We start from the raw sequence: 12,287 nt of genomic DNA on the forward strand, positions 1-12,287 counted from the left end.
ACTGAAACAAACAAAATTTAAATAATGAATAATAACGGTAATAAAGAATTGAAACTTTTGTTCACTGTTTGGTCTGCCGATGAATATGCCACAGATCAATATCACTCAAGTACCTGAACAATCGTGTGTGTGTGTGTGTGTGTGTGTGTGTGTGTGTGTGTGTGTGTGTGTGTGTGTGTGTGTGTGTGTGTGTGTGTGTGTGTGTGTGTGTGTGTGTGTGTGTGTGTGTGTGTGTGTGTGTGTGTGTGTGTGTGTGTGTGTGTGTGTGTGTGTGTGTGTGTGGATCAAGGCTAATTTAATGGAGTAGTTCCTCACAAGGCACGTACAGGCACAAAACTAATTCTTATCTCGACTCCCTCCAAGCATGAAGAATGCCAATCAGAAACCCTTCGTTTGGGCCTAAACCTCATCTGCATATTCATTAGCAGCTTAAACAAAAGGTTTGTTAACATGCAAAGTCGGAGACTTGTGGTGACAACTGTCGTACTGCTGTGTTTGTATAAGATTGATGAGACATTTGCTCTGGCCGCACTGGAGTCAACAGCTGCCACATAGGATTTAGCACGGCTCGTTCCCACTTAAGAGCTAATATAATGAACAAAAAAGGCAATGCAATGTCTGCCATTTAGGCTCATTTTGGTGGGTGTTTTCCATTTGTTTCAGTTAAGGAAAATCACCTCTGGAAAGTAAGAAGAGCGTTTGATGTACAAAGTGGTCGATTTTTACTTGCAATGCCGCAACGTAAAAACACTCTTAATACGAGTAGACTTTTTTCAAAATGTGGCAAACTATTTAGAAAATAGCTGATCTACAAGCTCAGTTGATACAAGCTTGTAGGTACAACATAAAATAGGGTTTAAGTGGTTATGTGTTTGTTTTGTAATCAAAATTTACAAATTAACTTAAGAAGCTAAAGTTTCAATTAATTGTATAAAAAAAGGTAAATACTAAAGTAACAGTATCTCAAAATGTTACTTACGTATTGTACTGGAGTAAATGTACTTAGTTACTTTCCACCGCTGATGTACTTTGGTGTTGGCCTGCCTGTGCATTCGTTGATGGCTTACCGACTTACAGGTCCCATTTTACACCTGGCAGGATTGCACTGTAAATGCATAGCACTACAAACAAGGTTAGAGACACATTTGGCCCCATTAGTTGTAGTTCTGTAAATGACTGTAATGCATCTCCATTTCACGACACTAGGAAGGAAATGCACACTGGCACTCAGATAGTACACTAGAAACTCAACTTCACTGGTCGATTCAGATTCTGGATTCTAATGCGAAACAGTTCGACTATTCGTAAGTATTATATATAAAGTTCTATAAAACTTTTTGATAAAAGAGTACATTTCCAAGCGTTTCAGTGCTGATTTAGACCACATTAACAAAGTCAAGAGCAACAAAGTCATAATTTGCATTTTTTGAGCATTTCAAATCGATAAAGCCGTTCCTAAGCCAATAATTTGATGACCAACGGACCGGTAGGCAGCGGCTCCGGTAGGAGACACAAAGGATACTCCTTGCGTCTCCTACCGGAATTGCTGCCGGTCATCAGATTATTGGCTTAGGAATGCAACAAAAAATCCCAAAAATCCACGTATTCAAGTCTCCATTGGGTGACTAATCGATGGAAAAAAAGTGTTTTTGACAACTATTTGGGGGGCCACTTGCAATACCCTCACGGCCCACCAGTGGGGCTTCGGCCCACCGGTTGAGACCCACTGCCCTAGAGCGGAGCGCTGCGTCTCCGAGACCCTCCATCATCAAGACGCTGAAGCGGAACCAGGAAGCCGGTCATTTCCTCGTTCCATTGAGCCCTGTCGCTCGACACCCGTTTCCTCCCGCCTGCTTGTTCAGTTGGGGGTCTTATCGGAGCGTGTCTCCCACTCTGCTGTTGTGACGTGACACCTGCTCCCATGGGGATCAAATCTCATTACAGCCCCCCCCCCCCCCCCCCCCAAAAAAAAGCAGCTTCAGTCCTTAAAGGGACATGCACTCACAATGCTGTCCATGTGCTTTTCGGTTCATTGTTGATGATAGAAATAATGTTTGCTGTTTGTCGGCGTGCCGCTTAGTGGTGCAACAGTCAATCCACTAATCTATTTAATGTATTATTATTTATGGGCTTATTTTATTGGGCTTATTTTATTGGGCTTATTTTATTGGGCTTTCGTGCCTTTATTTGACAGGACAGTAGGCTGACAGGAAATGGGGAGAGAGGAGGGGAGTGCCATGCTGCAAAGGCCGCCGGGATCGGGAGTCGAACCCGCGACCCACTGTCAGGCTACATTGAGCCTAGGTGCCTGAACCAATTTAATCGATTAATTGAAAAAATATATGATTTAATTAAATTATTTATTAACAATCAGTCTCTATTTTTGGCATGTCATTATAGGTGAAAAGTTTCAAAAAGTAAAAGAACGGTCGTTGCTGATTGACCACCACATGTCATATACGGAGTTGCCTGACACACCTAAGTATGATATCGTTCCATATTTGGGCATGGCTGACCTGATGGGATTCCAAATATGGATATAGCTGAGTCATCGTGACATCACCGGGATGACGTGAGCATTTAGGAGAGCGTTCAGCACCTCCTGCAACCAGGTTATTTGGCCTCAAGACTCAGATACCCCAGCGTCGTACAAGGGCCCTTTGTTTGCACTTGTACTATTTCAGCCTCTCTGCTACCGAGTTACTTTGAACTACCCTGTGAACCACTCGGGTTAGACATCTCGGTTCAAGTTCTAATCAGAACCACTGCGGCGGGTCTCTCTTCCAGACAACCTGCTAGAACCTAGTCAACCCTTGCTATTTTGAGTAGTGTTTCTCAACAAGCATGATCACACACCTTTTACCTTACTGGTAAAAGCTCCTATCCAGGTTTATGGAACAGAGGGCCGGTATGCCACTGCTCTGTACTCTGCCGCCAGCAAGCACAACAAGCTGGAGCAGGTGGAGCAAGAACTGGCCAAAGTTTCTACTCTCATCAAGGACCCCAAGCTTTCCGGCATCGCCGCAAACCCCCATGTGTCGAAACGTAGCGTCAAGAAGCAGACGTTCAATGACGCTCTCACCAGGGCTAAGCTCTCCCCCATCACCGTCAACCTCATCCACGTTTTGGCAGACAGTCAGTGGTGGAAAAAGTACTCAAATTCTTTACTTAAGTAAAAGTACCAATACTGCAATATAAAAATACTTTGTTACAAGTAAAAGTCCAGAATAAAAAAAATACTTGAGTAAAAGTACAAAAGTATTGGCATCAAAATGTACTTAAAGTACCAAAAGTAAAAGTACTAAATATTTGAAAATAGCCGATCTACAAGCTCACAACGCGTCGCGATGCGACGCGTTGTGAGCTTGTAGATCTGCTATTTTCAATTAGCATAGGTTTAAAATAGGTTTAAAGTAGTTAATGTATGTTTCATTATATCATAATTTATATCTGAAAAGTAACTAGTAACTAAAGTTTTCAAATAATTGTAGTGGAGTAAAAGTACAATATTTGCCTCTGAGATGTAGTGGAGTAGAAGTAAAAGTATTGGAAATTGGAAATACTCAAGTAAAGTACAAATACCTCAAAATTGTACTTAAGTACAGTACTTAAGTAAATGTACTTAGTTACTTTCCACCACTGCAGACAGTGGCCGACTGACTTTGACCGGTGCCGTCATCGCCGCCTTTGGGAAGACGATGAGCGCTCGCCGTGGAGGAGTCCTCTGCTCCGTCACCACCGCTCGTCCTCTGGACGAAGCCAACCTCGCTGACCTGAAAGTTGCCCTAAAAGGTTTCCTTCAGAAGGGCGAAACTCTCAAGCTGGAAACAAAGTCTGACCCCTCCGTCCTGGGTGGTATGATTGTCAGTATTGGAGACAAGGAGAAGCATGTGGACCTGTCCACCAAAACCAAGATTCAGAAACTGACCAAGCTCATCAGGGAAACCTCAAGTCCTGTGGACTGAACCGCATCGAAGACTAACATGGGGGGTGGTGGGGGGCGATGCTTATCAATGTACAATTGAGTTTGTAGATCTGCTATTTTTGCAGATTTTTTTCTTATCTTGAAAATAAATAAATAGACAAGGACCTTGTGGGCCTCCTGGCACAAAATAATTACGGACAAATACATATCAATTTGGGGGTCCTTGACATGAAAATGTTTGAGAACCACTGATTCACGTGATTATGTCTGTGCCAGACTGGACAACGTCCAGTGCAAATGTATAATGTATAATGGCAATTATTTTTGCATAATCGTCATAAAAGTCATAATCAATTCCATGTTAAAAAATGTCATATATTTAAAAAAAAAATGGAAATAGCAGATCTACAAGCTCAAAACACGTCATTAATGTTTATTTTTAAGTATAAAGTAATTAAATATGTGTTATTTGTCATATCTGCCCTGGGCAACTTTTGTTAACGAAGGCTAAAAGCCAAACAGAAATGTAGTTTTTATTCATAATATTCCATACATTTTCAACGACAGAAACACAATTAAATCGTTAATAGTTAGTGACAGTCCTACTTGCTTAGTGTTCCACCTCTGGCCCCGGCTCCCGTCACTAATCTCAGGAGCCTCTAAATCTTGATAGGGCTCTTTCCTCACAGAGGCCATGCATTCAGGAAGAGGGACAGCACAGCGCAGCGCGGAGTGGAGCCTAGGCTAGAGGGGGGCTCGGCTCCGACGCGAGCCTTGATATTTTGGTTCGAGATAGTGATGTGGCAGGGGCTCCGCCGCAGCCGTTTTATGTGGAGCTGGCAGGAAGAAACGGCATTGTTAAAGAGGCCACTGAGAAAACAAGTCAGCACAGGAGAAACGCTGCTAATCTGAAGGCCCACCACGGCACACCCACCCACCCCGGCCCTCTCTGCCCTTTCCTCTCCATCACTGTCTGTCTCCTACTCTCTTTTCACCCACGTCAGCCACTTTCATTCTAAACCTTTATCTATGTCTCTCTCTCCCCTCGCTCTAATGTGAGTAGACTGACTGACCTGACTCACGTAGACAGAAGGCACTGAACATACGTAACCCTTAACCAGCTGTGCTTGGCGATATGACGTGCTATAGACTTACAAATATTGAACTACGTAAGCCCTTTATACTTGGTTGTATGATGAATAGCGGAAATAACCGATCTACTGTGTATATATACAGTATATATATATATAATATACTGTTCATGATTGTAGATATTTGGCCACTTGTATATCCTCCTTATTTCAACCCACACGTGAATAAGAGTATGTATGGATATATACACTATCAATACTGTCACTTGCTAGATTACGTTTGCATGGAATGAAGGCGCGTAGAGAGACAACATTTAGTTTCAGATGATAGACGTAACGGCAGCCTTCAGCTGGTACGACATAATGCAATAGTGTGACCCAGTTTCCATCAGCTCGATTGTTGGCTTTGAAGCCACTCTCCCTTTGAAAAGACGTGCTTGGTGACCTAGCCTAATGACAACTCACTGATGTTTTGTAATGTTTTGCAATTTTTTAGAAATGTGCCAGATGGTGCCACCGCGTTGGATAAGTAGGACCAACACAGTGTCGCCTTCCATTCTTCTTCCTCATGCCGCCTCAACCCTCTTACCTGCTACATTGGTCTAGTGCATTGGTTCTCAAAGTGGGGTCCGGGGACCCCTAGGGGTCCTTGAAGGAGTTCCAGGGGGTCCCCAGCTAAATGATAGATTAGGCACCAAATGGAACCTTATGGGTCTGTGACTCTGAGAGTGTACAAATGGAACCAAATGGACCCGTTAGGGTCCATTTGGTTCCATTTGTACACTCTCAAATTAACATTGATTTTACAATATAAATTGGGGTCCAAGAGATAGAAATGCCATTAAATGGGGGTCCGTAGCCCTAATGCATGTCAAACTGGGGGTCCTTGAAATTTAAATGGTTGAGAATCACTGCTAGAGCCGTAAAAAAATCTTCTCTTATGGGGGTCCCTGGCATATCTTTTCAAATGGGGGTCTGTGTGCTAATAAGTCTCAATTTGGGGGTCCTTGACATGAAAAAGTTTGAGAACCACTGGTCTAGTGAAGTGTATCTCAACCTGTGGGTCAGGACCCCCAGGGTGGTCCCCAAATTATTTTGGGGGGTTCCCAGATTATTGTTAATGTGCAACATTGTTTTCTCACTCAACAGTAAACAAACCAACATACAGTATATATGTGTATACAGGGTACCGTATCTGCACATTTCTAAAGTGTCAATCTAAGGACTTTTAAGACCTTTTTAATACCTCTAAAAAGAAAGAAAAGAAAATAAGACCATTACTGCGCCAAAAGTAATCGACAAACTATACTATAAAAACTAGTCAAACATTGGCCAAATTGTCAAATCATAATAGGAAAAATTGTGAAAATAGCTGATCTACAAGCTTTGCGAGGCGTTGTGAGCTTGTAGATCGGCTATTTTCCCAATATTTATCTGTGGAACCGAGTTGGAACTAAATTGTAACGCCTCAACTCCTACAATTCCAAGTGCTTGTCAGGTTGGGATGTCTCCAGTTTAAATATGATTATTTTGGGGGGGTCCCTAGTTCACTTCAAATATGATTATTTTGGGGTAGGTAACATGTACTGTAGGTAAGATGATTCGACCTGTTTCTATCCTGTGTTTTTCTTCTGCTCTGAATCTCTGTCCTCTCCCTTCTCACAAAAAACAAACACATCATGGGGTGTACATAACAATATTTCACCCACTTCTTCACACCTGTAAACCTGTGATGTGCAGTGGTGGAAAGTAACTAAGTACATTTACTCAAGTACTGTACTTAAGTACAATTTTGAGGTATTTGTACTTTACTTGAGTATTTCCAATTTCCAATATTTTTACTTCTACTCCACTACATCTCAGAGGCAAATAATGTACTTTTACTCCACTACAATTATTTGAAAACTTTAGTTACTAGTTACTTTTCAGATATAAATTATGATATTATAAAACATACATTAACCACTTTAGCCCTATTTTATACCTAGGCTATTTGAAAATAGCAGATCTACAAGCTCACAACGCGTCGCACCGCGGCGCGTTGTGAGCTTGTAGATCGGCTATTTTCAAATATTTAGTACTTTTACTTTTGGTACTTTAAGTACATTTTGATGCCAATACTTTTGTACTTTTACTCGAGTAAATTTTTTATTCTGGACTTTTACTTGTAACAGAGTATTTTTATATTGCAGTATTGGTACTTTTACTTAAGTAAAGAATTTGAGTACTTTTTCCACCACTGCTGATGTGACTATGAAATTATTTCTGTTCATCACTCACTTCTTCCTCCTCTCCTCTCCTCTCCTGTAGCTGATAAGGGCAGCAGCAGTGGAGGCAGCGTGGTGAAGCAGGGCGCGCTGGAGCAGCGCGAGGGTCCGCGGGGCCGCTGGACGGCGTGCCACGTGGAGCTGACGCCCTGCGAGCTGCGCCTCTACACCCTGGACAGCAGCGCCAACCGGCAGCTGGGCAACGCCTACTCCCTGTCCCACTGCCAGAGCGTCGTCTCCCCCCCCGCCCCCACCTCCCAGAGCGGACAGAGCGGCCAGCCCCAGCCCAGCGACCCCCGAACCCTCCAGGTTAGAGGGGCTGCATGATTACGGCCCAAAATGATTATCACCATCATTTTGATCCATACGTAGGCCTGTCACAATTATTACATAATCGCATTTTTTTTTTTTTTTTTTTTCATAATCGTCATAAATCATTTCCATGTTAAAGATTTTCATATTTCTTTTTGGGCAGTGGGGTTGGGACACCTCATTCTCTGTACTGTGATTGGCTCATTAGTACACCCCTAGCTGTACTGTGATTGGCTGACTCTATTGGCTGACTATTCAGCACTGTCATTGGCTAGCGAGACACATGATGACATTAATAACCTATAAATAGGATTATGCACTTCCAAAAATCTTATATTTTTTTGGAAGTGAGCTTCCATCACTGTGATGACCACACCGCCCACTTCACACTGGGTGTGATTTTTTTAATGACAAAGATAGTAGAAATAGCAGATCTACAAGCTCAAAACGTGCCGCGATGCGACGCGTTTTGAGCTTGTAGATCGGCTATTTCCACTAATAATGTTTGATTAATAGTGTAATTAATTAAATATGTGTTATTTGTCATATCTGCCTTGTGCAACCTTTGTTTACGAAGGCTAAAAGCCAAACGGAAATAAAACACTCGTACAAGTGTCGCACAAAAAGCGAAAATTGCCGTTTGTGAGCTTTTAATATTTTCATTGAAAGAAAAATCAATTTAAAATTGGTTATTGATTTTTTTTATTATGATAATGGATTCCAATCGATAAGTTGGATTAACCGTTGCACCCCTGTGCCTCCAGGCCATGTTCTTCAACAGCACCCGTCTCCAGCTGAGGGCGGGGTGCCAGTGGGAGGCCCTGGAATGGAGGAGGATGATGTGGGAGAGGGTGCTGGCCGCCAGGCCCCCCGACACCCAGCAGCAGCACAACAAGAGCGCTGCAGAGAACCAGCAGGTCAGGCAGGAGGTTTAAGGTTTAAGCCCAAAGCATGCTCTACTAGGACAGCCTGAAAAAAACGTTCAGGTTCAGCTCGGTATTCATTTCCAAAATGAAGTTCCACTTCCAGCAGTGCTGCTGGCTGTAGTGTCGTGTTGATTTTGACAGCAAATTTTTATTTAATTTTAGTCATAGTCTTTTGAATCAAATTCCATTTAGTTTTAGTCATATTTAGTCATCTGAAATGCTTTACTGTTAGTCTAGTTTTAGTTGACTAAATGTCATAAGATTATAGTCGACTAAATCTACAGTTGATTTAGTCGGTTTAGTCGACGACGCCTTGATGGCGTCGTAATGGTTGATTTTACACTTGGTTGCATGCTGAAAATAGCCGATCTACAAGCTCTCAAGAGCTTGTAGATCGGCTATTTTCAACTACTGCTGTAGTGTAGCTTACACGCTGCTTTAGCCAGTCTCCACTCGCCACCAACAGCGCGAGCCGTGAGCGCGAGCCACAGAAGTATGACATGACTTTTGTCTGTCCACCGTTTGTCTGGTTCGGGGGGGGGGGGGCCCAGCCAAACAAGGGTACAATAATCCATTTGTGGGGGGGGGGTTTAAGTACCAGCCCACCACCACCGCAGAGGCCCAGTGGTTTGAATCCCTCGTGGTGTATCCGGCTTTGTAGTGTTCGGGGGGAGGGAAGCCGGGCGGAGAGGGGGATATTTGTCACTGTACCGTAGTCCTACGGGCAGTGGTGGAAAGTAACTAAGTACATGTACTCAAGTACTGTACTTAAGTACAATTATGAGGAATTTGTACTTATACTCGAGTATTTCCAATTTCCAATACTTTTACTTCTACTCCACTACATCTCAGAGGCAAATATTGTACTTTTACTCCACTACAATTATTTGAAAAATGTAGTTACTAGTTACTTTGCAGATATAAATAATAACATTATAAAATATACATTAACCTTTAGCCCTATTTTATACCTAGGCTATTTGAAAATAGCCGACCTACAAGCTCACGACGCGTTGTGAGCTTGTAGATCTGCTATTTTCAAACATTTTGTACTTTTACTTTTGGTACTTTAAGTACATTTTGATACCAATACTTTTGCACTTTTACTCAAGTAACATTTTGAATTCCAGACTTTTACTTGTAACAGAGTACTTCTACATTGCAGTATTGGTACTTTTACTTAAGTAAAACATTTGAGTACTTTTGCCACCACTGCCTACGGGCTGGGGGCGACACCCGTCAGTGGGGAGTGTTGGACGGGAGGACGGTAGAACGAAGGCTCTCTATGTCCTCCCGGTGGGGCTTCCCTCACTGGCAGGTGAGTCAGTAGGATACAAACTAGCCTGGGATCCATACCATTTTCAGGGGTTTCTGGGGCCAGTTGCACCACCTCACACTAGGTTCAAACTTAGCCTAGTTATAGCTTAAATGGCTTTTAAAAAGAGCCATTTAACCCATTTAGCCAGGAAAGTATCTGTGTCATTTTTAGATTTCTTTGGCTATTCAAAAATAGCAGATATACAAGCTCATAGCGCGGCACTCGCTATGAGCTTGTAGATCTGCTATTTTTTTTTTGTGAATTTTTTTTTGCAAATCTTTAAATATATATATGTATATATATTTTTTAAATATATATTCAAAGATTTGCACTCATTTTCAAGATTTTTCAAAAAATAGCAGATCTACAAGCTCATAGCGTGGCACTCGGTGCCGCGCTATGAGCTTGTATATCTGCTATTTTTGAATAGCCAAATAAATCTAAAATGACACAGATACTCTCCCGGATTGAATGTGTTTAAGCTATAACTAGGCTAAGTTTGAACTTAGTGTGAGGTGGTGGATCCGGTCTGAGCGGAAATAACTTTGTGTCATCAGGCGGCCGGAACCAACGACCCGGAACCACCGGCGCCGTGCATCTCCAAAATGATTCCCCTAGTTTAAAACTTGCATAGTAATCGTTTTTTGTTTCTTTTGGTATAATAATCGTTAGGCATGTCCAGTTTCTATGCTAACTCGTAGCTCGACTAGCTCGACTAAACTAATTGATTGGCATTAGGTGGGGAACAAAAACAATGAGATGCCAACCGGGAACCAACCACTGGAACCACGATTATTTTTTTTTTCCTTTTTTCTAAACCGGATCACACACTTAGGCTAGTTTTAGAAACGAATACCAGGCTTTCCTCCGCGGTGGAAAGGCTGGTGACGCGAGGTTAGGATGCAACAGCAGTGACAACACACAGTAGTGTGGTGTGTGGGGAGGAATTAACTGGCAAAACGACTGATTTGGGGAGAAAAAGGGGTCAAAAAAAGAATTGGCTACTCTAAATAATAAAGTATTGAGTATTATATGTTATTGCATTTTATGTATTTTTGATGTATTAGTTTTTACTGTCTGTGCATACTGTATGCCAGATTGCCGAAGGCAAATGTCCATTTGATGTCAAAATCTAATGGGTATTAACCCATTAAGACCTGGAACGCATCTGTGTCACTTTAGATTTCTTTGGCTATTCAAAAATAGCAGATATACAAGCTCATAGCGCGGCACCGAGTGCCGCGCTATGAGCTTGTAGATCTGCTATTTTTGAAAAATCGAGATTATTATTATTATTTTTTTTTTTTAACTCATTCACTGCCACAATTATTGCTGGCCGCGTTTGCCCACTGCCAGAGATTTTTCATCGAAAAAAAAAAGTACTCAGGAGCCGAGATACAGAATTTTTAAGTTTTAAGTTAACAAGGAAGTGGATGGGAGTCTAGATCTTTAAACAATCATATCTCCTTGGTCTTTGGGTCAAATTTGAAACAAAAACTAAAAAAAAAACTACACAATTTTTTTTCAAAAAAAAAAAATTACGTTTTTTACGTCAGTGGCAGGATTGGTAAACGGGAGAAATTACGTTTTTTACGTCAGTGGCAGTGAATGAGTTAATATTCTTTTCCGAAAAATGGTTAGGATTTAGATTTTTTTAGACGCGGCCTCAGGTCTTAATGGGTATTAAAGTTTCCCTTCTCTTTTCTATCAGGTGGCCAAGTTCCCCACGCCCATGTCTCCCACCTCGTCCTCCTCGCCGTCGGGCCTCGACACCAGGCCGGACGGCAGCGGCGGCGACACCCCCACCCCCTTGGCGGAGGCCAGTAGCAGCAGCAGCACGCCCTCCCCGCTCACCCCCCCCCGCCCGGCCCGGCCCACCGCCCTGCCCCTGTTCACCCAGCGCTGCCAGGAGGTCCTCAAGGCGGGCCTGCTCCACCAGCTGACCTCGGAGCAGAACAACTGGCGGGCGTTCACCTTCGTGCTGACCCGCTCGGCCCTCCGGGCGTTCCCCACGGAGGGCCGGGGCCCCGTCTCGGAGCCCCTCTTCCAGCACCCGCTGGCCTGCTGCGTGGCCGTGCAGCACGACGCGCACCGCCCCCACCCCCCCCACCCCCACCCCCACCCCCACCCCCAGCAGGAGAACGGAGATCCGTGGAGGACGGCGACCGCCGATTCAGGAAGCCACTTTCAGGTGTAGTGTTGTCACGATACAGTACATGATACGTACAGTCAGTGGTGGAAAAAGTACTCAAATTCTTTACTTAAGTAAAAGTACCAATACTGCAAAATAAAAATACTCTGTTACAAGTAAAAGTCCAGAATTCAAAATTTACTTGAGTAAAAGTACAAAAGTATTGGCATCAAAATGTACTTAAAGTACCAAAAGTAAAAGTACTAAAATGTTTGAAAATAGCAGATCTACAAGCTCACAACGCGTCGCAAAGCGAC

The 12,287-nt window shown here is 42.9% G+C and overlaps 2 protein-coding genes across 2 annotated transcripts in view; both read left to right on the plus strand.

Moving 5' to 3' along the window:
• The window catches only part of plekhm3 (pleckstrin homology domain containing, family M, member 3), a 93,610-nt gene that overhangs the window by 22,854 nt on the left and 58,469 nt on the right, over nt 1–12,287 (plus strand). Inside the window, exons 5-7 of the mRNA XM_080456911.1 lie at nt 7,327–7,592; nt 8,360–8,512; nt 11,551–12,030. Coding sequence (XP_080313037.1) covers nt 7,327–7,592; nt 8,360–8,512; nt 11,551–12,030 — 899 coding nt within the window. The remainder of the gene's footprint in view (nt 1–7,326; nt 7,593–8,359; nt 8,513–11,550; nt 12,031–12,287) is intronic.
• Nucleotides 732–3,965, plus strand: LOC308105761 (ATP synthase subunit O, mitochondrial-like; the record flags this gene model as incomplete). The annotated part of the gene is made up of 3 exons (XM_080456688.1): nt 732–741; nt 2,878–3,142; nt 3,650–3,965. 3 exons carry the CDS (start codon nt 732–734, stop codon nt 3,963–3,965), a joined length of 591 nt encoding a protein of 196 aa, XP_080312814.1.

The sequence above is a fragment of the Gymnoscopelus braueri genome, assembly GCF_963280865.1.
Source record: "Gymnoscopelus braueri genome assembly, chromosome: 18".
Classification (NCBI taxonomy): Eukaryota; Metazoa; Chordata; class Actinopteri; order Myctophiformes; family Myctophidae; genus Gymnoscopelus; species Gymnoscopelus braueri.